Source organism: Abramis brama (assembly GCF_963993115.1).
Source record: "Abramis brama genome assembly, chromosome: 14".
Taxonomy (NCBI): domain Eukaryota; kingdom Metazoa; phylum Chordata; class Actinopteri; order Cypriniformes; family Leuciscidae; genus Abramis; species Abramis brama.
Window position 1 is genome coordinate 39157598 of NC_139976.1, and position 27681 is coordinate 39185278.

Genomic DNA, 27681 nt, shown 5'->3' on the forward strand with positions numbered 1-27681 from the left:
GTAGTGTGTGTGTGTGTGAGTGTGTGTGTGTGTGTGAGAGAGAGAGAGAGAGAGAGAGAGAGAGAGAGAGAGAGAGAGAGAGTCACTGAGTTCGGCTGCTGCGGACATGTTTTAACCAAAGAGATATAATGATCAACTCATCTCCACATGACATTCATGGCAATAAATGTGTTGTAGATGTTTTCAGAAACTATTCATAACACCTTGTTTAGTTTTAGACTCTGCTCTTGGTTAAAGGCATGTGTGCCCTTGTAATCATGCTGGTGTGCTGCTGCTTCATATAATACAGATAATGTTGCATTCTTGACTAGATAGTGTTGCATTATTTTCCAGTTATCACTGTAAAGCTGCTTGAAACAATCTGTATTGTAAAAAGCGCTGTATAAATAAAGGTGACTTGACTAGAGATAATCAAATCATCATGGAAGCAAAATATGCATCATTCATTTTGCCACGTTCCTCAAAACGATAATAGAGAGAGAAGATGCTCATAAAAGATTCCTGAAATCACACTCGCACCCATCTTTCCACCAAGAGAAGAGTTATTCCCAAACACAGGTTACTTCCAGTCTGATAACCCTAACCCTGACCCTGCTAGTTACACGTCAGCAGTGGCATGAAGGATTTGCCATTCCTAATTGTTTACAATCGTCTTTAATTTGTCATATGATACTGAATTCTGTGCGCATCATCTTACATCATCATCTTCGTGAAATTATGCGTATCACTTGCACGTTATCAATGACAAAAGCATCAAATGAGTAACAAAATCGCTGAAAGATACATTTCAAAGAACAGTTATAAGAATGAAGACAAACAAACTTAAAAACACTGTTCTTCAGGTGATGAGACTGGGCACTTCTGGCGCATTCGTCCTGAAGAGAATTACTGCAAGAGTTTACAATCTCCAAACATTAACCTTTTTTTAAAGTAGCAATGTAGTTATTCTGGGTTAATTTGGGGAAAGCTGATCATTTTATTTGAAACCATTAGGAGTGTAAATGTGGAGTAAATCTGTCATGTTACTCGTGTGATAATTACTGAAGCACAACCTTTACACTGAGAGAATATTAATCAGATTTCCTTAAAGCCAGCAAATCCTTGCGGAAGAAAAAATATTGCATTGCATGAAATGAGGAGCACACATGTACACCCAAACATGTCTGTTTTGTTACACTAGTCTATATAATATGTAGTTACGTGATTTTTTTTTTTATCTGTGTTCTTACAGCAAGAAAAACAATTTCTAACACTAACAAATAGTTTGCAAATATATAGTGTGAATGATGCGGATGTGAATCACAGAGGCACTCCTACATTAGATCAGCTAGTGGCCCGGATCATCGCTCCTGCCGAGGACGCTTAAAAATCCCATGGAAGACCGTTTAAAAAAGGTTGTCCTTTCAAAAAAAGTCATGTTTCCCTTGTCACTCTCTCTGTGGTCTCAGTTTCAGTCATCGTGGAGCCAGGAGAGACTTTAGAGCGAGTGTTCTCTCCTGCTCGTCTGTGTGACGCTCCGAATCCCACCGGAGTCCACATCCGGGAAACTCTGAGACGCAAGAATCTGGTAAAGTCAAGTAGTGTGTGTGTGTGTGTGTGTGTGTGTGAGTGTGTGTTCAGATCTTCTCGTCGGTCATCTCCAGGAACTGCGCGTACACATCCCTCGAACACTCGCCCTTCTGGTTAAACAGAAACTTGTAGTAGCTCCCGTCCGAGCAAATCGCTGGAAGAGTTGGGAATCAGGGAGTCAGTGGGAACGTTCAGCACATGCATGTTATAAGGCTGTTGTTCATAATAAGAGCTGAAGTGTGAAGTGTGTGTATACCGATCACAGCGTTGGGTTCGGTCCCGAAGGCACAGACGCAGGGAGAACCGGACGGCACCTGGAACTTGGAGAAACTCCACTTGGAGCTGAAATACTTGGGCAGGAAACTGGCGGATGCCAAGCTGTGGAGAGCAGGGATAGAGGAGACGCAGAGTTAGAGGAGACACAGAGTTAGAGGAGACGAGAGCAGAGTTAGAGGAGACGCAGAGTTAGAGGAGACGAGAGCAGAGTTAGAGGAGACGCAGAGTTAGAGGAGACGCAGAGGTAGAGGAGACACAGAGATAGAGGAGACAAGAGCAGAGATAGAGGAGAGCAGAGTTAGAGGAGACGAGAGCAGAGTTAGAGGAGACGAGAGCAGAGTTAGAGGAGACGCAGAGTTAGAGGAGACGCAGAGGTAGAGGAGACGCAGAGGTAGAGGAGACAAGAGCAGAGATAGAGGAGACGCAGAGTTAGAGGAGACGCAGAGTTAGAGGAGACGAGAGCAGAGTTAGAGGAGACGCAGAGTTAGAGGAGACGCAGAGGTAGAGGAGACACAGAGATAGAGGAGACAAGAGCAGAGATAGAGGAGAGCAGAGTTAGAGGAGACGAGAGCAGAGTTAGAGGAGACGCAGAGTTAGAGGAGACGAGAGCAGAGTTAGAGGAGACGCAGAGTTAGAGGAGACGCAGAGGTAGAGGAGACGCAGAGATAGAGGAGACAAGAGCAGAGATAGAGGAGAGCAGAGTTAGAGGAGACGCAGAGTTAGAGGAGACGCAGAGTTAGAGGAGACGAGAGCAGAGATAGAGGAGACACAGAGTTAGAGGAGACGAGAGCAGAGATAGAGGAGAGCAGAGTTAGAGGAGACGCAGAGTTAGAGGAGACGAGAGCAGAGATAGAGGAGACGAGAGCAGAGATAGAGGAGACGCAGAGTCAGAGGAGACGAGAGCAGAGTCAGAGGAGAGCAGAGTTAGAGGAGACGCAGAGTTAGAGGAGACGAGAGCAGAGTTAGAGGAGACGCAGAGTTAGAGGAGACGAGAGCAGAGTTAGAGGAGACGCAGAGTTAGAGGAGACGCAGAGTCAGAGGAGACGAGAGCAGAGTTAGAGGAGACGCAGAGTTAGAGGAGACGAGAGCAGAGATAGAGGAGAGCAGAGTTAGAGGAGACGCAGAGTTAGAGGAGACGAGAGCAGAGTTAGAGGAGACGCAGAGTTAGAGGTGACGAGAGCAGAGATAGAGGAGAGCAGAGTTAGAGGAGACGCAGAGTTAGAGGAGACGAGAGCAGAGATAGAGGAGACGAGAGCAGAGATAGAGGAGACGCAGAGTTAGAGGAGAGCAGAGTTAGAGGAGACGAGAGCAGAGATAGAGGAGACGAGAGCAGAGATAGAGGAGACGCAGAGTTAGAGGAGACGAGAGCAGAGATAGAGGAGACACAGAGTTAGAGGAGACGCAGAGTTAGAGGAGACGAGAGCAGAGATAGAGGAGACGCAGAGTTAGAGGAGACGAGAGCAGAGATAGAGGAGAGCAGAGTTAGAGGAGACGCAGAGTTAGAGGAGACGAGAGCAGAGATAGAGGAGAGCAGAGTTAGAGGAGACGCAGAGTTAGAGGAGACGAGAGCAGAGATAGAGGAGACGAGAGCAGAGATAGAGGAGACGCAGAGTTAGAGGAGACGAGAGCAGAGATAGAGGAGAGCAGAGTTAGAGGAGACGCAGAGTTAGAGGAGACGAGAGCAGAGATAGAGGAGACGAGAGCAGAGATAGAGGAGACGCAGAGTCAGAGGAGACGAGAGCAGAGTCAGAGGAGAGCAGAGTTAGAGGAGACGCAGAGTTAGAGGAGACGAGAGCAGAGTTAGAGGAGACGCAGAGTTAGAGGAGACGAGAGCAGAGTTAGAGGAGACGCAGAGTTAGAGGAGACGAGAGCAGAGTTAGAGGAGACGCAGAGTCAGAGGAGACGAGAGCAGAGTTAGAGGAGACGCAGAGTTAGAGGAGACGAGAGCAGAGATAGAGGAGAGCAGAGTTAGAGGAGACGCAGAGTTAGAGGAGACGAGAGCAGAGTTAGAGGAGACGCAGAGTTAGAGGTGACGAGAGCAGAGATAGAGGAGAGCAGAGTTAGAGGAGACGCAGAGTTAGAGGAGACGAGAGCAGAGATAGAGGAGAGCAGAGTTAGAGGAGACGCAGAGTTAGAGGAGAGCAGAGTTAGAGGAGACGAGAGCAGAGATAGAGGAGACGAGAGCAGAGATAGAGGAGACGCAGAGTTAGAGGAGACGCAGAGTTAGAGGAGACGAGAGCAGAGATAGAGGAGAGCAGAGTTAGAGGAGACGCAGAGTTAGAGGAGACGAGAGCAGAGATAGAGGAGACGCAGAGTTAGAGGAGACGAGAGCAGAGATAGAGGAGAGCAGAGTTAGAGGAGACGCAGAGTTAGAGGAGACGCAGAGTTAGAGGAGACGCAGAGTTAGAGGAGACGCAGAGTTAGAGGAGAGCAGAGTTAGAGGAGACGAGAGCAGAGATAGAGGAGACGAGAGCAGAGATAGAGGAGACGCAGAGCAGAGATAGAGGAGACGCAGAGTTAGAGGAGACGAGAGCAGAGATAGAGGAGACGCAGAGTTAGAGGAGACGAGAGCAGAGATAGAGGAGACGCAGAGTTAGAGGAGACGAGAGCAGAGTTAGAGGAGACACAGAGTTAGAGGAGACGAGAGCAGAGATAGAGGAGACGAGAGCAGAGTTAGAGGAGACGAGAGCAGAGATAGAGGAGAGCAGAGTTAGAGGAGACGCAGAGTTAGAGGAGACGCAGAGTTAGAGGAGACGAGAGCAGAGGTAGAGGAGAGCAGAGTTAGAGGAGACGCAGAGTTAGAGGAGACGAGAGCAGAGATAGAGGAGACGCAGAGTTAGAGGAGACGAGGAGACGCAGAGTCAGAGGAGACGCAGAGTTAGAGGAGACGAGAGCAGCATTAGAGGAGACGAGAGCAGAGTTAGAGGAGACGAGAGCAGAGTTAGAGGAGACGAGAGCAGAGTTAGAGGAGAGCAGAGTTAGAGGAGACGAGAGCAGAGTTAGAGGAGAGCAGAGTTAGAGGAGACGAGAGCAGAGTTAGAGGAGACGAGAGCAGAGATAGAGGAGAGCAGAGTTAGAGGAGAGCAGAGTTAGAGGAGACGAGAGCAGAGTTAGAGGAGAGCAGAGTTAGAGGAGATGCAGAGTTAGAGGAGACGCAGAGTTAGAGGAGAGCAGAGTTAGAGGAGACGAGAGCAGAGTTAGAGGAGACGCAGAGTTAGAGGAGACGCAGAGTTAGAGGAGAGCAGAGTTAGAGGAGACGAGAGCAGAGTTAGAGGAGAGCAGAGTTAGAGGAGATGCAGAGCAGAGTTAGAGGAGAGCAGAGCAGAGTTAGAGGAGAGCAGAGTTAGAGGAGAGCAGAGTTAGAGGAGATGCAGAGCAGAGTTAGAGGAGACGAGAGCAGAGATAGAGGAGACGCAGAGTTAGAGGAGACGAGAGCAGAGTTAGAGGAGAGCAGAGTTAGAGGAGACGCAGAGTTAGAGGAGACGCAGAGTTATAGGAGAGCAGAGTTAGAGGAGATGCAGAGCAGAGTTAGAGGAGACGAGAGCAGAGTTAGAGGAGAGCAGAGTTAGAGGAGACGCAGAGTTAGAGGAGAGCAGAGTTAGAGGAGAAGCAGAGCAGAGTTAGAGGAGACGCAGAGTTAGAGGAGACGCAGAGTTAGAGGAGACGCAGAGTTAGAGGAGAGCAGAGTTAGAGGAGAGCAGAGTTAGAGGAGATGCAGAGCAGAGTTAGAGGAGACGAGAGCAGAGTTAGAGGAGACGCAGAGTTAGAGGAGAGCAGAGTTAGAGGAGAGCAGAGCAGAGTTAGAGGAGAGCAGAGTTAGAGGAGACGCAGAGTTAGAGGAGAGCAGAGTTAGAGGAGATGCAGAGCAGAGTTAGAGGAGACGAGAGCAGAGTTAGAGGAGACGCAGAGTTAGAGGAGAGCAGAGTTAGAGGAGACGCAGAGTTAGAGGAGACGCAGAGTTAGAGGAGAGCAGAGTTAGAGGAGATGCAGAGTTAGAGGAGACGAGAGCAGAGATAGAGGAGACGCAGAGTTAGAGGAGACGAGGAGACGCAGAGTCAGAGGAGACGCAGAGTTAGAGGAGACGAGAGCAGCATTAGAGGAGACGAGAGCAGAGTTAGAGGAGACGAGAGCAGAGTTAGAGGAGACGAGAGCAGAGTTAGAGGAGAGCAGAGTTAGAGGAGACGAGAGCAGAGTTAGAGGAGAGCAGAGTTAGAGGAGACGCAGAGTTAGAGGAGACGAGAGCAGAGTTAGAGGAGACGAGAGCAGAGTTAGAGGAGACGAGAGCAGAGTTAGACGAGAGCAGAGTTAGAGGAGAGCAGAGTTAGAGGAGACGAGAGCAGAGTTAGAGGAGACGAGAGCAGAGTTAGAGGAGAGCAGAGTTAGAGGAGACGAGAGCAGAGTTAGAGGAGACGAGAGCAGAGTTAGAGGAGACGAGAGCAGAGTTAGAGGAGACGAGAGGAGAGTTAGAGGAGACGAGAGCAGAGTTAGAGGAGACGAGAGCAGAGTTAGAGGAGAGGAGAGCAGAGTTAGAGGAGAGCAGAGTTAGAGGAGACGAGAGCAGAGTTAGAGGAGACGAGAGCAGAGTTAGAGGAGAGCAGAGTTAGAGGAGAGCAGAGTTAGAGGAGATGCAGAGCAGAGTTAGAGGAGACGAGAGCAGAGATAGAGGAGACGCAGAGTTAGAGGAGACGAGAGCAGAGTTAGAGGAGAGCAGAGTTAGAGGAGACGCAGAGTTAGAGGAGACGCAGAGTTATAGGAGAGCAGAGTTAGAGGAGATGCAGAGCAGAGTTAGAGGAGACGAGAGCAGAGTTAGAGGAGAGCAGAGTTAGAGGAGACGCAGAGTTAGAGGAGACGCGGAGTTAGAGGAGAGCAGAGTTAGAGGAGAGCAGAGTTAGAGGAGATGCAGAGCAGAGTTAGAGGAGACGAGAGCAGAGTTAGAGGAGACGCAGAGTTAGAGGAGAGCAGAGTTAGAGGAGACACAGAGTTAGAGGAGAGCAGAGTTAGAGGAGAGCAGAGTTAGAGGAGAGCAGAGTTAGAGGAGATGCAGAGCAGAGTTAGAGGAGACGAGAGCAGAGTTAGAGGAGACGCAGAGTTAGAGGAGAGCAGAGTTAGAGGAGACGCAGAGTTAGAGGAGACGCAGAGTTAGAGGAGACGCAGAGTTAGAGGAGATGCAGAGTTAGAGAAGACGAGAGCAGAGATAGAGGAGAGCAGAGTTAGAGGAGATGCAGAGTTAGAGGAGACGAGAGCAGAGATAGAGGAGAGCAGAGTTAGAGGAGATGCAGAGCAGAGTTAGAGGAGACGCAGAGTTAGAGGAGAGCAGAGTTAGAGGAGATGCAGAGTTAGAGGAGACGAGAGCAGAGATAGAGGAGAGCAGAGTTAGAGGAGATGCAGAGCAGAGTTAGAGGAGACGAGAGCAGAGTTAGAGGAGAGCAGAGTTAGAGGAGAGCAGAGTTAGAGGAGATGCAGAGCAGAGTTAGAGGAGACGAGAGCAGAGTTAGAGGAGAGCAGAGTTAGAGGAGAGCAGAGTTAGAGGAGACGCAGAGTTAGAGGAGACGAGAGCAGAGTTAGAGGAGACGCAGAGTTAGAGGAGATGCAGAGCAGAGTTAGAGGAGACGAGAGCAGAGTTAGAGGAGACGAGAGCAGAGTTAGAGGAGACGCAGAGTTAGAGGAGAGCAGAGTTAGAGGAGACGCAGAGTTAGAGGAGACGAGAGCAGAGTTAGAGGAGACGCAGAGTTAGAGGAGACGAGAGCAGAGTTAGAGGAGAGCAGAGTTAGAGGAGATGCAGAGCAGAGTTAGAGGAGACGAGAGCAGAGTTAGAGGAGACGCAGAGTTAGAGGTAGTGTTGTCACGGTACCAAAATTTCAGTATTCGGTACCGATACCAGTGAAAATCCACGGTTCTCGGTACCAATTTCGGTACCAAAGCTTAATTTAGATTAAATTTACATAATTATATTAAAGTGTATCAGTTACAAAGATGGAAACTGTAGTATTAAAAACACTTTACAATAAGATTCCATTTGTTAGATAACATTAGATAAAATGACCTAACAAAAAAACAATAGTTAGGCTATATACTGTCGCAATTATTCTCCTTTAGGGGTTAATTTAAAAATACATTTTTAAAATCAAAAGTTAACATTATTTCTGTTAACATTATTTAATGCACAATGAATGAAGTGAACAAACCTGACCAATCAAGTGTTTGTATTAAATAACCTTCACAATCATTAATTAATGTTGTAAAAATATATTGTTCACTCAATGTGTTATGTTAGATAACGCATTAAGTGATGTTAATGAATGGTATCTTATTGTAGCATTACCAAACTATACAGGAGATAAAATATGTTTTATTTGACTTGACTATACTTTTATTTAATCCAAAACTGCATTCATATTTAACTTTAAAAGGGCTTTTTAAACCTGCTAAGAGTTATCCAGCCAAGAATAAGACTAGAACTGCTTTTCTGACGGACTGATATTAATGACGGCTTTTTATTTCTCATCTCCATAAATATATCTAGTAGTAAAGCTAATGCAAGGGCTAGAAATCAATTAATAGGCCTATGTCACACTTCCTCGTCGTCATGGAGAGTGCAGTTCCACAAGCGTTTGTACTCCCGTGGCGTCTGTCGTTGCTATGCATCCATGAACGCGCATGGAAAAACGAGCGTGCCGCTTCTATTATGAGCGTGCCGTTCCATTTGAAATAACGTATCTGCACCAATGATCTGCACGCGGAAAACCATCAGCACCACATCAGAAGCAGCACCGCCGATCGCCATCAGCGCTTTTATGAAGAGGACGCAACTGCACGCGCCTTGGGCATGCACGCGCATCAAGTACCGGGTTTGAGAAAACCTGGTACCGTGACGTTTAAAAAAAATTAGTACCGACTTGGTACCGAAGTACCGGGTCTTTTGACAACACTAGTTAGAGGAGAGCAGAGTTAGAGAAGACGCAGAGTTAGAGGAGACGCAGAGTTAGAGGAGAGCAGAGTTAGAGGAGACGCAGAGTTAGAGGAGACGAGAGTAGAGTTAGAGGAGAGCAGAGTTAGAGGAGACGCAGAGTTAGAGGAGACGAGAGCAGAGTTAGAGGAGAGCAGAGTTAGAGGAGACGAGAGCAGAGTTAGAGGAGATGCAGAGCAGAGTTAGAGGAGACGCAGAGTTAGAGGAGAGCAGAGTTAGAGGAGAGCAGAGTTAGAGGAGACGAGAGCAGAGTTAGAGGAGAGCAGAGTTAGAGGAGATGCAGAGTTAGAGGAGACGCAGAGTTAGAGGAGAGCAGAGTTAGAGGAGACGAGAGCAGAGTTAGAGGAGACGCAGAGTTAGAGGAGACGCAGAGTTAGAGGAGACGCAGAGTTAGAGGAGAGCAGAGTTAGAGGAGACGAGAGCAGAGTTAGAGGAGAGCAGAGTTAGAGGAGATGCAGAGCAGAGTTAGAGGAGACGAGAGCAGAGTTAGAGGAGACGCAGAGTTAGAGGACAGCAGAGTTAGAGGAGACGCAGAGTTAGAGGAGACGCAGAGTTAGAGGAGATGCAGAGCAGAGTTAGAGGAGAGCAGAGCAGAGTTAGAGGAGAGCAGAGTTAGAGGAGAGCAGAGTTAGAGGAGATGCAGAGCAGAGTTAGAGGAGATGCAGAGCAGAGTTAGAGGAGACGAGAGCAGAGATAGAGGAGACGCAGAGTTAGAGGAGAGCAGAGCAGAGTTAGAGGAGATGCAGAGCAGAGTTAGAGGAGAGCAGAGCAGAGTTAGAGGAGAGCAGAGTTAGAGGAGAGCAGAGTTAGAGGAGACGCAGAGTTAGAGGAGAGCAGAGTTAGAGGAGATGCAGAGCAGAGTTAGAGGAGATGCAGAGCAGAGTTAGAGGAGACGAGAGCAGAGATAGAGGAGACGCAGAGTTAGAGGAGACGCAGAGTTAGAGGAGACGAGAGCAGAGTTAGAGGAGACGCAGAGTTAGAGGAGAGCAGAGTTAGAGGAGATGCAGAGCAGAGTTAGAGGAGACGAGAGCAGCAGAGCAGAGTTAGAGGAGACGCAGAGTTAGAGGAGAGCAGAGCAGAGTTAGAGGAGACGAGAGCAGAGTTAGAGGAGACGCAGAGTTAGAGGAGAGCAGAGTTAGAGGAGACGCAGAGTTAGAGGAGAGCAGAGTTAGAGGAGACGCAGAGTTAGAGGAGACGCAGAGTTAGAGGAGAGCAGAGCAGAGTTAGAGGAGACGAGAGCAGAGTTAGAGGAGACGCAGAGTTAGAGGAGAGCAGAGTTAGAGGAGACGAGAGCAGAGTTAGAGGAGACGCAGAGTTAGAGGAGAGCAGAGTTAGAGGAGACGAGAGCAGAGTTAGAGGAGACGCAGAGTTAGAGGAGAGCAGAGCACGACTGGACATCTCAGCATAAACACCAGACAATATCAACAACGACGAGCCTGAAACCGGGACTGCTTCAACACACACACACCTGGACTGCTTCAACACACACACACACACACACCTGGACTGCTTCAACACACACACACACCTGGACTGCTTCAACACACACGCACACACACACCTGGACTGCTTCAACACACACACACCTGGACTGCTTCAACACACACACACACCTGGACTGCTTCAACACACACACCTGGAATGCTTCAACACACACACACCTGGAGTGCTTCAACACACACACCTGGACTACTTCAACACACACACACACCTGGACTGCTTGTTCCTCTTGGGATCCTCCGCTGCAAATACGTGGATTGTGCCGTGATCACTGGAAACGCAGATCAGAGACGCGTCCTGGTTGAAATTGATGCTGAAATACACACACACTCTCAGTTATAAACACACACACTCTCAGTTATAAACACACACTCTCTCAGTTATAAACACACACTCTCTCAGTTATAAACACACACACTCTCAGTTATAAACACACACACTCTCAGTTGTAAACACACACTCTCTCAGTTATAAACACACACACTCTCAGTCTGTTATAAACACACACACTCTCAGTTATAAACACACACTCTCTCAGTTATAAACACACACTCTCTCAGTTATAAACACACACACTCTCAGTTATAAACACACACTCTCTCAGTTATAAACACACACACTCTCAGTCTGTTATAAACACACACACTCAGTTATAAACACACACACTCTCAGTTATAAACACACACACTCAGTTATAAACACACTGAGATATCTTATCCCGTATGAATTGGCGATTATTATTACAGCCGTCCTGTGGTAAAGTGACGTTACTCTGGTGAAGCTCGTCCCGTGCGAACAGGGCTTACGAGAAGAGTGTGTGTGGATTACCAGTAAATGTTGGCGGTCTGTGATCCTCTCCTCAGCTCCTGGATCAGTTGCCCAGCCGAGGTGTCGAATATCCTGATCAGGGTTCCCTGAGAACACACACACACACACCTCCATTAGCCGAACGCTCACACACTCACTCACAAGCAGAGTTAGAGATCCATCTAGTCACATGATCAAACAGGGGTGTGTTTCCAGAAAGCATCGTTAGCCAACTATAGTCACAAGTTCTGCTGTTATCAGCAGTTCAACGAGTCGGTGTTTCCCGAAACCATCGTTCTAACAAACATTCGCAAACAGCATCGCAGAGTTGTGTGTGTGAGCGACAGATCTCGACCTGTGCTTAGAAGAAGAGTTTCTAGTTTGCATGACATGTGGACTCAATAAATCCTGATCTTGAGCAAAACAACCAAGCTGACATTCAGAGCAATCTGTGTCTTTAATTTAGAATACATACAAATGTCATTTACATCTTTTAGTTCGTCGAGAGATTTAAAGTGTAGTTTCTGAAGAGTGTGCATGTGTGAACGAGCTCTAGTGTGTAAGAACGAGTCTATGATTGAATCTGGAAATAAAGCAGAAATAGTCCTCAGATGCCATGTTCATCATTTATAGCCAAACATCTCGCATTAATTAGACCTCAAACAGATTCATTAACAGTAGTTATTACTCCAACACCTGCTGACATCATCAACCAACGTGGCTGAACGACCAATTTGTGATAATATGGTTTCGGGAAACAGTCGAGACTAACAAGTGGATTTCTTCAACGATGTATCGCACTATAGTAGTGAAGCAGGAGTTACAGCGCTGTACGGGAAACACACTCCAGCGCGGCTCGTGTGTGTGTGTCAGTGTGTGACCCCAGTGTAAACCCAGCGCAGGATCTGATAGGGACACACCTTCTCAGACGCAGTGGCGATGCGCGTGCCCTGCAGGTTTAGCGCTACGCAGCACAGCGAGCCCTCGTGCGCGGGGATGTCCAGCGGAGGCTTCTCGGTGTTGGCCAGATCCACGATCTGCACGTGTCCCGAGTGTGTGGCCGGGAACGCCAGCAGCGAGTTGTTGCTGTTTGGGCACAAGACACACAAACCTGCAGAGACGATCAGAGTGAGAACACACAGATCTTACGCTTGATTAGCATCGCTGCTAACTCTGTGAGCGCGCTGACGTACCTTTGGGGTTATAGCAGGTCTCGAACACGTGCAGCTGATGAGGGTTATGAGTGAATGTGAAGACTTTAATCATGGAATCCAGGACCACCACGATTCTGAAACACCAAACAAGCAGATTCAGCTCGAAGGAGGAACTTAAAGATGATCATTAATGTGTTCCACAGTGTTAATAAGCCTCTAAAAAACACTCTTTGATTTATTAATTGTAATGCGATCCTTTGCTATTCATTTTACTTTTCACTTTTTCTTCACTTTCTAAAAGCAATATTTACATAAATGAAAAATATTTTAACGCTATGCGATAATAACATGTTTAAGTTTTGTTTCAGTCAAGAGTTTTTATTATGGTATCAAAATCATGATGATTTGACTGGTTTTACTGTACAATATTTGTCCGTCAGTGTCAAAGATGCTTTAGGTGACCTGACATTATGGCTCTAATGCTGATGTTTAATATGACGCTACAGAAGCCGAACTGCACTTGTGTTATTGGGCGGTGAATCTTCTTAAAGGGACAGTTCACCCAAAAATTTTAATTCTGTCACTTACTTGCCCTCATGCTGTTCCAAACCTGTATGAGATTCTTTGTTCTGTTGAGCGCAAAAGAAGTTAGAATGTTGCTAATCAGACATCTGACTTTAGACATTCACTTCCAGACTGTTTTTTTTCCCTAGTATGGAAGTCAATGGCTTAAGTCAGATGTCTGATTACCAACATTCTTCAAAATAACTTATTTTGCGCTCAACAGAAACAAAGAAACTCATACAGGTTTGAAACTCATTTCCGCTGTCAGATATTTTCAGCATCAAAATCTAACAAATATTATACCAAAGAATAGGCTATTAAATGCAACTAGAAGAACTTGAGCTTGAGTTCAGATACCTGTCATGGCGAAGCTTCACAGCTTTGACCTCGGTGGAAAACTCGATCTCTATCACAGTCTTTTTTTTCAGATCATCCCAAATCATCACTAACACAAACACAGGAAACATGCAAACATATGTTTTTACAGATTTGGGTTAGGGTTAGTGTTAACTGTGCTAAATAGATTCATAAATGTCAAATACGTTTTGAAATTACCCACTAATTCAGTAGAACATGCACTAAATGTGTGTTACCTTGTTCACAACTTTAGCAAATTATGCCATAAAGCCTCCAACCAGCGTCCATCTCAAAGAGAAATATACCTTTATTGGGAGGGTACTTTGGCTTTTTCCCGCCTCCAACAAGCGCAAGATAATTGCATCGGAAAAGCATCTCCACGTGACCGACTCCTCCCTCCAGAAACTCTGAGAACAGAGAAGCACTGAGTCCACAGCAGATCCCATAAACTCACACTGGATCTCATAAACTTACACTGGATCCCATAAACTCACACTGGATCTCATAAACTTACACTGGATCCCATAAACTCACACTGGATCCCATAAACTAAACTCACACTGGATCTCATAAACTAAACTCACACTGGATCCCATAAACTCACACTGGATCCCATAAACTAAACTCACACTGGATCCCATAAACTAAACTCACACTGGATCCCATAAACTAAACTCACACTGGATCCCATAAACTCACACTGGATCCCATAAACTAAACTCACACTGGATCTCATAAACTCACACTGGAGCCCGTAAACTCACACTGGATCTCATAAACTCACACTGGATCTCATAAACTTACACTGGATCCCATAAACTCACACTGGATCCCATAAACTCACACTGGATCTCATAAACTCACACTGGAGCCCATAAACTCACACTGGAGCCCATAAACTCACACTGGAGCCCATAAACTCACACTGGAGCCCATAAACTCACACTGGAGCCCGTAAACTCACACTGGATCTCATAAACTCACACTGGATCTCATAAACTTACACTGGATCCCATAAACTCACACTGGATCTCATAAACTCACACTGGAGCCCATAAACTCACACTGGATCCCATAAACTCACACTGGAGCCCATAAACTCACACTGGAGCCCATAAACTCACACTGGAGCCCGTAAACTCACACTGGATCTCATAAACTCACACTGGATCTCATAAACTTACACTGGATCCCATAAACTCACACTGGATCCCATAAACTCACACTGGATCTCATAAACTCACACTGGAGCCCATAAACTCACACTGGAGCCCATAAACTCACACTGGATCTCATAAACTCACACTGGATCTCATAAACTCACACTGGATCTCATAAACTAAACTCACACTGGAGCCCATAAACTCACACTGGATCTCATAAACTCACACTGGATCCCATAAACTCACACTGGATCTCATAAACTAAACTCACACTGGATCTCATAAACTCACACTGGATCTCATAAACTCACACTGGATCCCATTAACTCACACTGGATCTCATAAACTCACACTGGATCCCATAAACTCACACTGGATCTCATAAACTCACACTGGATCTCATAAACTAAACTCACACTGGATCTCATAAACTCACACTGGATCTCATAAACTCACACTGGATCCCATTAACTCACACTGGATCTCATAAACTCACACTGGATCCCATAAACTCACACTGGATCTCATAAACTCACACTGGATCTCATAAACTAAACTCACACTGGATCTCATAAACTCACACTGGATCTCATAAACTAAACTCACACTGGATCCCATAAACTCACACTGGATCTCATAAACTAAACTCACACTGGATCTCATAAACTCACACTGGATCCCATAAATTAAACTCACACTGGATCCCATAAACTCACACTGGATCCCATAAACTAAACTCACACTGGATCCCATAAACTCACACTGGATCCCATAAACTCACACTGGATCCCATAAACTAAACTCACACTGGATCCCATAAACTAAACTCACACTGGATCCCATAAACTCACACTGGATCCCATAAACTAAACTCACACTAGATCCCATAAACTAAACTCACACTGGATCCCATAAACTCACACTGGATCTCATAAACTAAACTCACACTGGATCTCATAAACTCACACTGGATCCCATAAATTAAACTCACACTGGATCCCATAAACTCACACTGGATCCCATAAACTAAACTCACACTGGATCCCATAAACTCACACTGGATCCCATAAACTCACACTGGATCCCATAAACTAAACTCACACTGGATCCCATAAACTAAACTCACACTGGATCCCATAAACTCACACTGGATCCCATAAACTAAACTCACACTGGATCCCATAAACTAAACTCACACTGGATCCCATAAACTCACACTGGATCTCATAAACTAAACTCACACTGGATCTCATAAACTCACACTGGATCCCACAAACTAAACTCACACTGGAGCCCATAAACTCACACTGGAGCCCATAAACTCACACTGGAGGCCGTAAACTCACACTGGATCCCATAAACTCACACTGGAGCCCATAAACTCACACTGGAGCCCATAAACTCACACTGGATCCCATTAACTCACACTGGATCTCATAAACTCACACTGGATCCCATTAACTCACACTGGATCTCATAAACTAAACTCACACTGGATCTCATAAACTCACACTGGATCCCACAAACTAAACTCACACTGGATCCCACAAACTAAACTCACACTGGATCCCATAAACTCAACTCACACTGGATCCCATAAACTCACACTGGATCCCATAAACTCACACTGGATCCCATAAACTCACACTGGATCCCATAAACTAAACTCACACTAGATCCCATAAACTAAACTCACACTGGATCCCATAAACTCACACTGGATCCCATAAACTAAACTCACACTGGATCTCATAAACTCACACTGGATCCCACAAACTAAACTCACACTGGATCTCATAAACTCACACTGGAGCCCATAAACTCACACTGGAGGCCGTAAACTCACACTGGATCCCATAAACTCACACTGGAGCCCATAAACTCACACTGGAGCCCATAAACTCACACTGGATCCCATTAACTCACACTGGATCTCATAAACTCACACTGGATCCCATTAACTCACACTGGATCTCATAAACTAAACTCACACTGGATCTCATAAACTCACACTGGATCCCACAAACTAAACTCACACTGGATCCCACAAACTAAACTCACACTGGATCCCATAAACTCAACTCACACTGGATCCCATAAACTCACACTGGATCCCATAAACTCACACTGGATCCCATAAACTCACACTGGATCCCATAAACTAAACTCACACTAGATCCCATAAACTAAACTCACACTGGATCCCATAAACTCACACTGGATCCCATAAACTAAACTCACACTGGATCTCATAAACTCACACTGGATCCCATAAACTCACACTGGATCTCATAAACTCACACTGGATCCCATAAACTCACACTGGATCTCATAAACTCACACTGGATCTCATAAACTCACACTGGATCCCATAAACTAACACTGGATCTCATAAACTCACACTGGATCTCATAAACTCACACTGGATGCCATAAACTCACACTGGATCCCATAAACTAAACTCACACTGGATCTCATAAACTCACACTGGAGCCCATAAACTCACACGGGATCTCATAAACTCACACGGGATCCCATAAACTCACACTGGAGCCCATAAACTCACACTGGAGGCCGTAAACTCACACTGGATCCCATAAACTCACACTGGAGCCCATAAACTCACACTGGAGCCCATAAACTCACACTGGATCCCATTAACTCACACTGGATCTCATAAACTCACACTGGATCCCATTAACTCACACTGGATCTCATAAACTAAACTCACACTGGATCTCATAAACTCACACTGGATCCCACAAACTAAACTCACACTGGATCCCACAAACTAAACTCACACTGGATCCCATAAACTCAACTCACACTGGATCCCATAAACTCACACTGGATCCCATAAACTCACACTGGATCCCATAAACTCACACTGGATCCCATAAACTAAACTCACACTAGATCCCATAAACTAAACTCACACTGGATCCCATAAACTCACACTGGATCCCATAAACTAAACTCACACTGGATCTCATAAACTCACACTGGATCCCATAAACTCACACTGGATCTCATAAACTCACACTGGATCCCATAAACTCACACTGGATCTCATAAACTCACACTGGATCTCATAAACTCACACTGGATCCCATAAACTAACACTGGATCTCATAAACTCACACTGGATCTCATAAACTCACACTGGATGCCATAAACTCACACTGGATCCCATAAACTAAACTCACACTGGATCTCATAAACTCACACTGGAGCCCATAAACTCACACGGGATCTCATAAACTCACACGGGATCCCATAAACTCACACTGGATCCCATAAACTCACACTGGAGCCCATAAACTCACACTGGAGCCCATAAACTCACACTGGAGCCCATAAACTCACACTGGATCACATAAAATGTGTGTGTGTGCAGGGGCGTAGCAACCGGGGGGGACGGGGGGGACACGTCCCCCTCACTTTTAGAAACAGGTGATTCTGTCCCCCGCATTTTTTTTTTTTTGACCCAGCGAGCGCCAATATTTCTGCCCGTGTTCTCAGACTTGAGTGAACTAACATTCAGCCAATCACAGCGCGAATCATCTCTGCGTGTCTGCCATGAGCTTCAAATCTCTTGTTGCTCTTGCCAATTTTCGTTCGTTGTGTTTAGTTACTTTGCTGTTTGGCTGTTTGGCCGTCTGGGGTAAAATGAACCCCAGAAAAAAGCAGAGGACGATTACATCCTTTTTTCAAACACGCAGAATTGTAGGCCTACTACTTGCCCAACTGGACAAATGCCCTGATTAAAACAGTTTTTTATATAAAAATAAAAAATAACCAGGGAATCACCGAAAACGTGAGGATGATTCTGTTTTATTTAATTTGATGTAAGTGGCGATTGATAGCCCATAGTTGATAATAATATAGGCCTAATGTTGCGCTGTTGAGGCTCGCGCAGTTATAACATATTTTAGTTAAGAAACAATATATAGCCTAGGCTACACACTACCAGCTGTTTTCCTGAATGCCATCAACATTGAAACCGTGACTGGTTTCATAACAGTTCAATAAACAAATAGTTAAAATTAAGTCACTTACATTTTAGACGCAATGACTGTTTTTGTTCTGTTTCAGCAGCGAAAATAGTTCCAAACAAAGATCACAGCAGAACCATCGCACATCTCACAGCAACACTTGCTGCATTACTGAATGATTCAGCGTTTTGAACGAATCGGTTGAGTCAAAGATTCAATTACCCATTCATAAACTGCCTCATTCTGAATAAATCAGCCGTTTGAACGAATCGTTTGAATGAATCAATCAATGACTCGCTCATTAAGATGGTCGCTTACCGCCTCCTACTGGCGGTTTAGTTTCATAAAGTATCATTCTTTTGAACATTTTCTTATTTGTATATTCAAAAATATTTAAAATAATCCAAATAAATACAGTTATACTTTTTCAATGTAAATTATTTAATTTGATTGGTAACAGCCTAGTGTCTTATTTTATTGAATATATTGATCAAATTTAAGAATTTGAAAGGAAAGATGCCCTTTATAAAGGTATAAAAAAATGGTGTTTTCAAACAGTGATGTAATGAAACATTGACAATTTAAGTTTGAAGGGAGTAAATTTAAGGGAGTAAAGCCTCTGTTTAGGCTATTAAGGAAATGTAATTTTGCCAAAAGTAGAACTTTTATTTTAAATAAATGTTCATTTTAAATCAGCCTACTTCAGTGTGATATGGTACCATATTATCATGCTTAACATTGAGAATTTGAATAATTGTAATGTGATGATCAGATGCAGATATCTAAATCAGAGAATATCATCGGGCGGTTTGCGGGTGGATTATGGACTCGGGTGACTCAAAGTGCACCAGATTAATGAATTTATCTTTAAAATGTACAAAATTTTCTTCCGGGGGGGGGGGGGGGGGGTACTAAGCTCCACCCACAAAAATAATGTGGGAAACACATTAGGGTGTATGATAATCTACAAAAAAATACACATTTAATTATCTTATTATTAAAATACATTATTAGGATTTTACCACGTCCGCCTCATTTTGAGCCAGGAAAAACACTGTTATGAACATCACCTTTGGGTCACATCCTATGGTCACATACAGCTTTTGTCCCCCCCACTTTTATAATGGCTGCTACGCCCCTGTGTGTGTGTGTGTGTGTGTGTGTGTGTGTGTGGGAAATTCTACTCTGGGAAATTATTCCTGAGTCATCATGCCTTCTTCTGACGATGAACTAAACACTAATGCATATTTTCCCTCAGCTGTATGTATGCATTAATATGAAGCAAGATTTAAAAATCACATAAGCAAAAATATGAAGTAGTTACTAACTTCCACATATTGTCGTCTGATCTGAAGTGTTTCTCTCCATCTGTATCTCGTGAGTGAACATCTGCAGACTCACCTTGTTTCTCTTTTTCTTTGAGCGGGTCTGTGTTATAAACCCTGAATCCATTCTCCATTCCACACGCAAAACATCCTGGTGGGAAAACAGACATTTCAGTATCAGACAAGTTTATTTATGAGAATCCATTTATTTTCATCTGCCTGGGAAGCGATTACTGAGTAAAGTACAACTAAGAGATTGATGGATATTTAGGCCTGGTTTCACAGACAGGGCTTAGATTAAGCCAGGATTAAACCTTAGCTCAATTAGGCAGCTTTTATAATCATGCAAATAGAAAAAACCTTTACTGGTGTGAACCCTGAGACAAAACAGTGGCAGTGACATATTTTAAGTTATGTTTTTAGTTAAAACAGCTCAAACATGTATTAGGACTAGATTAAACATTGCGATCTAAAGCTTCAGAAGAGCTTCATTACACCCAGTTATGATTATTAGCAGTAAATGTCACTGTGACAGAGAGAAACCTGCATAAATCCGTATGTTAAACCCGTTAATGTCTTCATCCTCACTGGCTATAATACAATTATTTGAGCCCATATTGTGGTATAGTTATTAACACATCGCATTACGCACGTAATAGGATTTAGATAGACTTTTTTTAAAAACACTTTACATTGTAGTGTGTTGTTTAGGTTTATTGAAATCCAATTGCTCCGATTCATACTAAAGCTAGCTATTACAGTTAGCCGCTAACTTACATCAACGGTCAGTCTTTATTTACTTGATAAGTAAACTTTTGGTCACTTTTTTACAACGTTACAGTCGATACTCTTATATAGCTACAATTGTTGGCCAATTAAAAAACCCAACATAAAACGCTGACAGCAGCCCTAAAAGGAAAACACTCATGTGATTCTGTGGCTAATCAGCTGTTCGTTAGCTTAACAACAGTCTTGTTCATCAAGTTTAACACATTTTACAAGTAGACGCTTGGACTGGCAACAACAAACAAAATGAAAACACTGATGTGTTGTAATGTGTACAGTAAACAGTTCTCTTGCCTCTGATTCATAACGGGAACGGTAAGTAACGTTATCAGAGTGATGTTAGCTTGCGTTAGCTAATAGTAAACATCTTACCGTGATCCTGGTTAAATCCAGCATAAAGTAATCCATTACCGTGAGGATTTGATGGTAATAAATTCATAGTGCTTGATGTTATTTGTCTAATCAAAATGAAAAGACTGTAACCCTAACTAGAGGACGGCATTCCTAGAGCTGTAGGCTAATGCTAATGCTACACAGCACAGTTTAACATCATGACTGTCTGTCAGGAAATAAAGTGCCGACTGTCTGCCTGCCTGTCTGTCTGCCGGACTTTTGCCAATCGCTATTGTTACTTTATAGTAGATATTTACTGTGCTACAAGAAACACGCGATTTTGCTAAAGTTTTATATATACGGGAGCGTAACTGATATTGTAGGCGACAATAAAATACCAAGTGAAGAAGAAAAAGCGGAAGCGCCTCCGTGAATCAGTGTTTAAGTATGAAATTGTTCCTCATTGATACTGTCACTGCCCCAGTGGCCTAATGGATAAGGCACTGGCCTCCTAAGCCAGGGATTGTGGGTTCGAGTCCCATCTGGGGTGACTGCTTTTGCTCTTCCGCTTCTGCTCTTATATTTACACCACTGCGATTCAACCAGTCGGTCTAACTCTGGAGAGTTTAGATTAATATTACAAAGATGGGTCAATTGTGGATCACGTGTTCCCAATGGCTACGTAGAGGAGAAACTATATGGATATTTAATAATACATAAGTTAATGTTACTGTTGAATATAATGGTTTAACTTCACTCGTTGGCGCATCGTGGCTTTAAGCGGTTCCATGGTGTAATGGTTAGCACTCTGGACTCTGAATCCAGCGATCCGAGTTCAAATCTCGGTGGAACCTTTCCTATTGTTTACTCGCATTGACAAAGGAAAATAATTACAAATGTCGTTCCGTTAACTATAAAAATAAATGTTAAAATGACGTTAACTCAATAAAACAATGAATGTGAACATAAACACCAGCAGTCGACATTTGTGTTTATACCCACATTGTAAACAAATAGGCCTATTTAATTAGGCATATTTTAAAAGTTTTTAAAAAATGACCACTGAAAAGTCATGATCACAACCAACATTTTTGTCCCAAATGCTCTCCTTGAAATCCTATTTTGAGAAAAACTACAAATAAAAGCAATTTAACGATTAAAGCCACTTCTGATTTCTACCACTCTCGGTTCTACTCAGTTCTACTGACGGCGAGTTGGTGTCGGGCAGCTGCAGTGTCTGGGTCTAATATTACAGATAGTTGCTAAGACTGAATAATGCCATATATGAGGCTAAAATTAGTCCATTAAAGCTGTGGTTTTGAAAGAAAAAAAAGTATAGGATCACAGATTTTCTGATTTTAAGAGATATATATAATCCTGCTGATATACAGGATTTATTTTTCCAGCTTTTTAGCATTTCTATTTATTTTTATATGTAGGCTGTGTGAAGTCACCGCCCATTCGAAGCATAAGCGGATGTTTTCATCGCACGTGTTTCTTTATTTTCAACATGGCGGCGGCATCCATGGTTACAAGTTTCTGTTTCTTGCAGCTGTATAATCTGTCATGCTCGAGGAATATATGCCGTCGATTAGTAACTGTATTCAATAGTAACAAAACGCGATCGAAGCGCTATGCAGACAGCAGTTATTTCCACGTGAAAAAAGCATCGCATTTTACACAGGTGAAACATGTTTTTCTGTATTTTCTCTAAATGACGTGCAACATCACATTGCTTATGTAAACACAATGTTTCTGTTTATTGTCAGGACGATCTGCTCTCGCGCATCCCGGTTGGTAAGAGTTCATCATTATTATAACTGTTATTATAACCAGTGTTTCCCCTATACATTTTTCCAGCAGCGGTGCTGTTACGTGCCGGAGGTTGTTACAAAGCCGCTCGCGGGGGGTCCGGGGGCATGCACCCCCTGAAGATTTTTTTTTTAATAACCCCTTAAACCATGACTTCTGGCAAGTTTTGTGGATAGAAATGGACATTTTGAGACATACATTTTGAGGCTCAAATGTAAGAAAGGGGCACTATGTAAAAAAAAAAAATCTCTAGGTATGGTGAAGGCTATGTGATGATGTGGGGCTATTTTAATTCCAAAGGCCAAGGGAACTTTATCAGGATGCATAGTATCCTGGATCCATGAAGTAACTGGCCTTTAAAAATAAAAATCTGCCTGCCTCTATGGGAATTTAACATAGGAGTGTCCAAACTTATGCACCCTGTATTTTAAGGAAGAACATTTATTTATTTACGATACATTATTCATTCACAAAGAAAATTGGTGTCCTTAAAGGTTGGATTTTTCCTCATTTTTTAAATTAAGGCATTAAGTTCAATTTCCAAAAGATGATTTTTTATTCCTCTTTTTAGTCAACTTTAGCATGGGTGTCTAAACGTATGCATAGCACTGTATATATATATATATTACGGCTGGGAATCGATTAAAAAAAATAACGAATTAATCGCACAATTTGCTGTGATTAATCGCAATTAATTGCATTTCCTCCAAACTTGTAATCATCAATATTTAAATGTAGAATCACTAATTAAATCAAACACACAAAAAAGGGGGAAAAAAGAAAAATGTCCACACAAATTGGACAGAAAATAGCCCTATATTAAAATATAAAACATCAATATATTATTCTTCATTCAGTTCTATGCAACATACTCAGATTTAACAGATTTATTTTTTGACTAATTATCAAAATAAAATATAGTAATACAAAGCTATTATTACCAGAGTATGTGATCAGAGCAGGTAATTTTACCATGCATGGCTATACCAGCTCAGCAAACAGAAGTCTACTACTGAGACATTTCACGTTATTTGAGCATACTTTGCTTTTCCAGTGCATGATCGGTACATGATTGGAGCGTTTGGGCCGTTAACCACAGAGCAGAACGCGCATCGCAAACACAGAGTGGAACATTGAGCAGAGAGCGCAGTTCGCCGACACACACTCACACACACACGGAACCGAGAGCGCGGCGCAAACACGGAGCGGAAAAGACTCGCACGTGAAGTTACTAAAACAAGCTGCGCGAGAATGAAACCTTATTGCCGAACACGGAGGGGCGGGACGGCATATTTCCCATAGACAGTAAAAAAATGGACACAGCGACCCCATAGACTTCAACGGAGAAAAGTTCGTACCGCTTTCTCCTTTGCACAAGCGCTTGCTCGCTCTCCCGTGGCGTCTGTCGTTGCTATGCCAACCATGAACAGAGGCGCGCCTGAAAACCTTTTGATCTGTCCATGCTGGAAACGTGCGCGCCGCGTCGCTTCTATTATGAGCGCGCTTGCCGCGCGCCCACATTTGAAATATCTACATGTGAACGGCCCCTTTTATGGCAACGTGTGTTAAGTGAATGTCGTGATATTATTGATCATGTGAAGATTTTGCAGCGGCGCTGCTTAATACATTGTAGGGGAAACACTGATAACTGACTGAGATCAGACGATGTTACTGACTGAAATCTGAATCTGCTGAAACTGTCTTTCATTTCACAGATAAACTGAAGATAGCATACAGTCGGAGCAGCGGACCCGGCGGCCAGCATGTCAACAAGGGTAAACTGTGTTTATGACTAGTGTTCGTGAAGGTGTTCTGTCGATCACTTGCAGTGCTGGGCGGTATAACCAAAAATCGCGGAATTTTTCAAAATTATGACGGTATTTTTTTTTTCAAGTATGACTGGGTGTTAACCACATTTTCTAATAATTGAGAGAGGAAATACTGCAGTAGAGTGAATTATAATGCCCTATTTTACTGTCATGAGTGAATATTGTAGAAAAAATCCACACTAGTATTATTACAGGTTAGATTTTACTAAACATTTTCATTTCGTTTCGAGAACGGGGCTTATGTCTGCTATTGTAGGCTCATTTTGTACATTTAAGCAACTACTAGACTCACAAACTGGGTGCCGGTGTGATGAGACGTATATGCTCGGCCAGATTCGGCTTGAAGTCGTGCATCTTCGGATGCGGAGCCACGCAGTTACAAAATCTGGCGTGCACACCGCGCAATCTGGCGTGGACGCGGCGAGAATAAACCAAGCTTGAGGCGCCAGAACTGCAGCTGATAGGATGTGCGCTGTAGCACGATACTTATATATTTCTTCAAAAGCAGATCGTTAAATCATCCAAGATCAAAAATCGTGATATCGCATAAGCACAAGTATAAAACGACTGTTATCATGTCTGAAAACAAACACAAGTAACGGAGTTTACAAAACTGTATCGCACGCGTGCTACATTTATTCATCGCACAGACCAATCTTTTCGTAGATGTATGTCGCACTGTACAGCCCTGTACAGGACCCTTTTTAATGAACGTTTGGTTTATGTCTACTAGGCATAGAGATATCTGAACATCTTTGCCAAGCGCAAACCAGTACAGAAGTAATCAATAAATTATCGGGGAGGGTCGTGCCTTTTTTCACAATCATTTTGGAGGGTCATAGAAAAATGTATTGCTGCCGAAGGGAGGGTCAAGTCTATTTTGACTATAGATCTCAAAACTCCTCCGGTAGCCCCTTAAGTAAAACACGAACAGTCCCTAAGACCGTCAGTTCACTTCAGATACATTCATATAAAAACACCCGCGCCACCTTTTGACTTTGAAACATGCAGTGCTCATGTTTATTCAACAATGTCAATGCCAACCACAAATAGATTTTCCAATACACGGAAAAAGTGACCCAGGATTTGACCCGGGCTTCAGCGTCATCACTACGACACGGCATTATTACGGCTTTTGTTCACACAGCGCGCGCTCCGGGACTGAACACGGCAATGTTACTAGGTTCCCAACCCGGCATCAATCCCGGGTCGTGTTTGCGTTCACAAAGGCGTTCTGGCAATTTCCCGGCAATTTGCCGGGATCATCAATTTCATCATCATCACACAATTTCCCTGTGTGAAAGGAACAGTGCCATAACGTATTCCCAACAAAGCGACATACACCGGTATTGCGGTATATTAAAGGGGAACTTGGCAACTATTTCAACTTAATAAATCCGTTTAGAAATAATTTGGATGGTTAAACAACCTGTTCTGGTGAGAATGGTGACTTTCCCCGCACCCCCCAGCGTTCCCCGGCGGAAAACCAACCTTGCAACATGGGGACTAACGTCCCGGTAAGCTGGAAATAGGAAGTGTCGTGAGAAGCGAGAACGAGCGAGAAACACAAACTGCTTTACGGCAATTCAACATAAACACACACGCCATATGATACTGTGTATGATGCATTACCCACCTCGGTACACACAGCTCCACACGATAAAGTTGGCCGGCTCCCATAATAACAAATGCACATGAGCAGCGGTAGAAAGGGGGGGTGCCGCAAGTGAGATTTTTTTACTACAGTGTTGTGAAATATACGGCCCACAGCTGTAGGGGGAGCTCGTTGAGAAACCACGCAACAACAAAAGGGAAAATCAGCGAAGAAATGAGTTGCCATGTTCCCCTTTAAAAAATCATATCATAACAAAAGTGAACACCGGTGTTCGGTATGAACTGGTATACCGCCCGGCACTAATCACTAGTGCTGTTTATTTAAGGATCACATTTTGTCACTTAACATTCTGTAATATCTGTTTGCAGTCAGTACGAAAGCAGAGGTGCGTTTCCATGTGCAGACAGCAGAGTGGATTCCAGAAGAAGTTAGGAGAGAGATTCTTCTGAAGGTGAGAGTAGCACATATGATAACATACATACTTTGTGTCGCATGCACTGCTCATGACAGTAATACCTGTGTCAACAGAATAAAACTCGTGTCAACAAAGCAGGGGAGTTAATTGTGACCTCAGAGATGAGCAGAAGCCAGCAGAGGAACCTTGAAGACTGTCTCCAGAAGATCTCAGAGATGATCACTGAAGCCAGTCGACAGAAGCCAGAACCGTCAGTGGAGGATCTCGCTCTCAGAGCTCACAGGTTAGAGAGCTCAGAGGTTACAGAACTCACAGGTTCCAGAGCTCACAGGTTAGAGAGCTCACAGGTTAGAGAGATCACAGGTTAGAGAGATCAGAGGTTAGAGAGATCACAGGTTACAGAGCTCAGAGGTTAGAGAGATCACAGGTTACAGATCTCACAGGTTAGAGAGATCACAGGTTACAGAACTCACAGGTTACAGAGATCACAGGTTACAGAACTCACAGGTTCCAGAGCTCACAGGTTAGAGAGATCACAGGTTAGAGAGATCACAGGTTAGAGAGATCACAGGTTAGAGAGATCACAGGTTAGAGAGCTCAGAGGTTACAGAACTCACAGGTTCCAGAACTCACAGGTTAGAGAGATCACAGGTTACAGAACTCACAGGTTACAGATCTCACAGGTTAGAGAGATCAGAGGTTAGAGAGATCACAGGTTAGAGAGATCACAGGTTACAGAACTCACAGGTTACAGAACTCACAGGTTCCAGAGCTCACAGGTTAGAGAGATCACAGGTTACAGAGCTCACAGGTTAGAGAGATCACAGGTTACAGAGCTCAGAGGTTAGAGAGATCACAGGTTACAGATCTCACAGGTTAGAGAGATCACAGGTTACAGAACTCACAGGTTAGAGAGATCACAGGTTACAGAGCTCACAGGTTAGAGAGCTCAGAGGTTAGAGAGATCACAGGTTAGAGAGCTCAGAGGTTAGAGAGATCACAGGTTACAGATCTCACAGGTTAGAGAGATCACAGGTTAGAGAGCTCAGAGGTTAGAGAGATCACAGGTTAGAGAGCTCAGAGGTTACAGAGATCACAGGTTACAGAACTCACAGGTTCCAGAGCTCACAGGTTAGAGAGCTCAGAGGTTAGAGAGATCACAGGTTAGAGAGCTCAGAGGTTAGAGAGATCACAGGTTACAGATCTCACAGGTT

The 27681-nt window shown here is 43.9% G+C and overlaps 2 protein-coding genes across 3 annotated transcripts in view; one reads left to right on the forward strand and one right to left on the reverse strand.

The window, feature by feature from the left end:
• Nucleotides 1-635: 635 nt before the first annotated feature.
• On the reverse strand, nt 636-21232 carry wdr45b (WD repeat domain 45B). Of its 2 annotated transcripts, none has more exons than XM_084135636.1 (10): nt 20836-21232; nt 19754-19828; nt 13500-13601; nt 13195-13282; nt 12313-12407; nt 12040-12230; nt 11141-11226; nt 10524-10625; nt 1826-1947; nt 636-1723 (listed from the first exon to the last, which is right to left on the reverse strand). In XM_084135636.1, the coding sequence occupies exons 1-10, from the start codon at nt 20900-20902 to the stop codon at nt 1617-1619; spliced, it is 1035 nt and encodes a 344-aa protein (XP_083991762.1). In that variant the 5' UTR covers nt 20903-21232; the 3' UTR covers nt 636-1616. The 2 variants fall into 2 exon arrangements, with proteins under 2 accessions (XP_083991762.1, XP_083991761.1); XM_084135635.1 differs by having other exon boundaries at nt 19681-19828.
• A 1054-nt stretch (nt 21233-22286) lies between these two features.
• Nucleotides 22287-27681, forward strand: part of mrpl58 (mitochondrial ribosomal protein L58) — an 8434-nt gene continuing 3039 nt past the window's right edge. The window contains exons 1-5 of the mRNA XM_084134637.1: nt 22287-22480; nt 22566-22593; nt 24324-24383; nt 26421-26503; nt 26581-26750. Coding sequence (XP_083990763.1) covers nt 22307-22480; nt 22566-22593; nt 24324-24383; nt 26421-26503; nt 26581-26750 — 515 coding nt within the window. The 5' untranslated portion in view covers nt 22287-22306. The remainder of the gene's footprint in view (nt 22481-22565; nt 22594-24323; nt 24384-26420; nt 26504-26580; nt 26751-27681) is intronic.